Genomic DNA, 2,315 nt, shown 5'->3' with positions numbered 1-2,315 from the left:
GAGTCAAGCCCGGGGGCCGCCCGCCCGCCCGCCCGCGCTTGACCCACGTAGCATGCATACGGAAGACAAACGAGTGAAAAACCTAAAAAGAAGGTGCGTGGGAGACAATGCGAGCAGGGTCGCAGCACGATACGGGCGCAGTGCAGTTCGTGCGTCCGTCCGTCCGTCCGTCCATGGGAAGGTGTCTGTCGTTGTTGGGAGCTGCCAGGGATTCATGTGCGCCTATCAGAGCGTACTGACGACTGGTGCCAGTCGTCTAAGTCAGTGCGCGCTGCGCTTGCAGTCCGTCGCAGGGCATTGTCAAAATGGATGCGATTGCGATTGCGATTGCGATGCGACCACTACTGCGCGCTATCTGCCTTCCGATCGATCCAACGGAGACGGAGATTGCTTACTTGCGTCGAAGAGGAGCACGAACTGGTCCACGAAGCGGTTCATGGACGCCACCGCCACCTCCAGCGTGAACACCAGGAACCGCACGAACGATTTCTGGGGCTGGTACTTGGGGTAGTCATCCTGCTTGATTTTGAACATCTGCCAAGAAAACAAAACAAAAAGCCTCACGGTTAGAGCCAAGCCAGTGTCGCTCCAAACATTTACACCCAACTGCAGTGAGCGTACCAGGACGGGGCGGTTCTCGTCGTCGTGCCCGGCGACGTAGGCCATGCCGTCGGACAGCTCGCCGGAGAACTCGTCGGCCATGATGTGATCTGCTCGCCGTCAACAGCAACACAAAACAGTCAAAAACATAGTAGCAACAACAAGGGGGCACTGTTGAAACTGTCCTCGCTTGCACGTACTGTACATACACGGGAACACGGGATGCCAAGCAAAGCAAAGAGCACGGCACAATAAATTCGATACGCACTTCTACCAGTAACCTGACTAGAATACACTGTGCCGTAGGTACGAGAACACAACAAAAACAGAGCACATCAGAGCGCCGTATGTAGTAGGAGTATTAATGAACCGCCCCTTTTCTGCATGTGCAACGGATTTCAAAAATAGCAGGCCGGAGAATCACATTCGCTGCCGGAAACAAGCGGGAGATAGAGTGTGGAAGGGAAGCGGGACGCACCTGCTCCGATGGTGTCCCTCCAGGAGAGGACGGCGCGCAGGGTCTTGGCCGCCTTCTTCACGTTGTCGCCCTTGGCCCGGAGGAACCGCTCCACGCACGCGTCGTTGCAGTACTCCGCCTGCGCGCAGACCGGCCGGCGTCAAGAAAACGATCCCAAGAAGGAGGCATGGCCGCGGAGAGATGGAGGTGGGCACGGGCGGTGCGTACCTGCTTGGGGGAGAGCGGCGCCTGCTTGCGCATCACCTTGCGGACGGCCTCGATCTTCTCCCGGTCCTTGGCGTCCTTGGCGTCCACCTTCTCCATGGCCATGGCAGCGACCTTCGCCATGTCGCCGAGAGGGAGGAGATGGACACGGAGGAGCGGGGCGAGTGTGAACGAACCAACTACGGGAGAGAGGACAGCGGGTGGCGGTGGCCTGAGAGAGAGAAGCAGGAAGGGACTGAATGGAGACGAGGAGGAGGAGGAGTATTATAAGCCGCGGGCGGGGGCGAAGGTGCCGTTTAAGCCAGAGGGCGCTCCCGGCCGAGGCAATGGCGCTGACGGCGAAACGTGGAGACGGAGACGGCCGTTTGTTTGCTTGCCCGCGCGCCCCCCGGTGGGATTGTCGTCGACTTTTGCTCGTGGTATTCTTGGCCGATTGGCACCAAATAACTGTCCGTGGACGAACTGCTTACCGAGTGCGTCTGATTATTAGGGAGACGCCCTTTTACGCCTTTCTTTGCTTTTCATATCTTTGATTTGATGATGAGTTTCTCCATGTTTTCAGAATTGAATCTCATCATTGTCTGTGTCATGATGATCACTACTATATATAGCTCTAAATAAACCATGGGATTGTGCTTTACGGCCGTGTGTCGATCCCTGGGTTTATAGCTCTATTTTCGGCTGAAAAAAGGTGCTTTGGCCCCCCTTCATGATGATGATAGGTGCCTAAATTACCTCATCATTTTTTGTGTTATGGCTTATGGGTACATTATATGTTGCCCTAGTTAACCCACCGAGAAAATATGAGCAACCATTGTGGTTTACAACATGCTGCATTTTCAAATATGGCGACATTTTCTATGTACTTCACCACAAAAATAATATATTTGTATCTAGTAATTACACATTGTCATTGTCTTGCGAGGGACTGTTAATTGTGTACAGATTGTGCCAACGGTCGGTGACGCCGTCAATCCCAAAACACAAGGAGCAAACTCCGTGAGAGCGTTAGCAACACGCGCTCGGAGCGTTC

General features: G+C 54.5%; 1 protein-coding gene across 1 annotated transcript; it reads right to left on the bottom strand.

Annotated features, from left to right (window-relative positions):
- Nucleotides 1-10: 10 nt before the first annotated feature.
- On the bottom strand, nt 11-1,631 carry LOC125528976 (phosphatidylinositol transfer protein 3-like). Its single transcript, XM_048693393.1, has 4 exons — nt 1,286-1,631; nt 1,079-1,196; nt 622-710; nt 11-534 (listed from the first exon to the last, which is right to left on the bottom strand). The coding sequence occupies exons 1-4, from the start codon at nt 1,403-1,405 to the stop codon at nt 352-354; spliced, it is 510 nt and encodes a 169-aa protein (XP_048549350.1). The 5' UTR covers nt 1,406-1,631; the 3' UTR covers nt 11-351.
- Nucleotides 1,632-2,315: the final 684 nt, after the last annotated feature.

This window comes from Triticum urartu, unplaced genomic scaffold (assembly GCF_003073215.2).
Source record: "Triticum urartu cultivar G1812 unplaced genomic scaffold, Tu2.1 TuUngrouped_contig_5257, whole genome shotgun sequence".
NCBI lineage: Eukaryota > Viridiplantae > Streptophyta > Magnoliopsida > Poales > Poaceae > Triticum > Triticum urartu.
Note: the sequence above shows the minus strand (reverse complement) of the source record. Positions and strands in the feature narration are given on the sequence as shown.

Excerpts from the sequence above, each read along its gene's own strand:
- LOC125528976 (XM_048693393.1), bottom strand. The coding sequence starts at position 1,405 with ATGGCGAAGGTCGCTGCCATGGCCATGGAGAAGGTGGACGCCAAGGAC. Across the intron at positions 711-1,078 it reads GAGGGACACCATCGGAGCAG|ATCACATCATGGCCGACGAG; the intron begins GTGCGTCCCGCT and ends GACGGCGAGCAG. Across the intron at positions 535-621 it reads ACGAGAACCGCCCCGTCCTG|ATGTTCAAAATCAAGCAGGA; the intron begins GTACGCTCACTG and ends TTTTCTTGGCAG.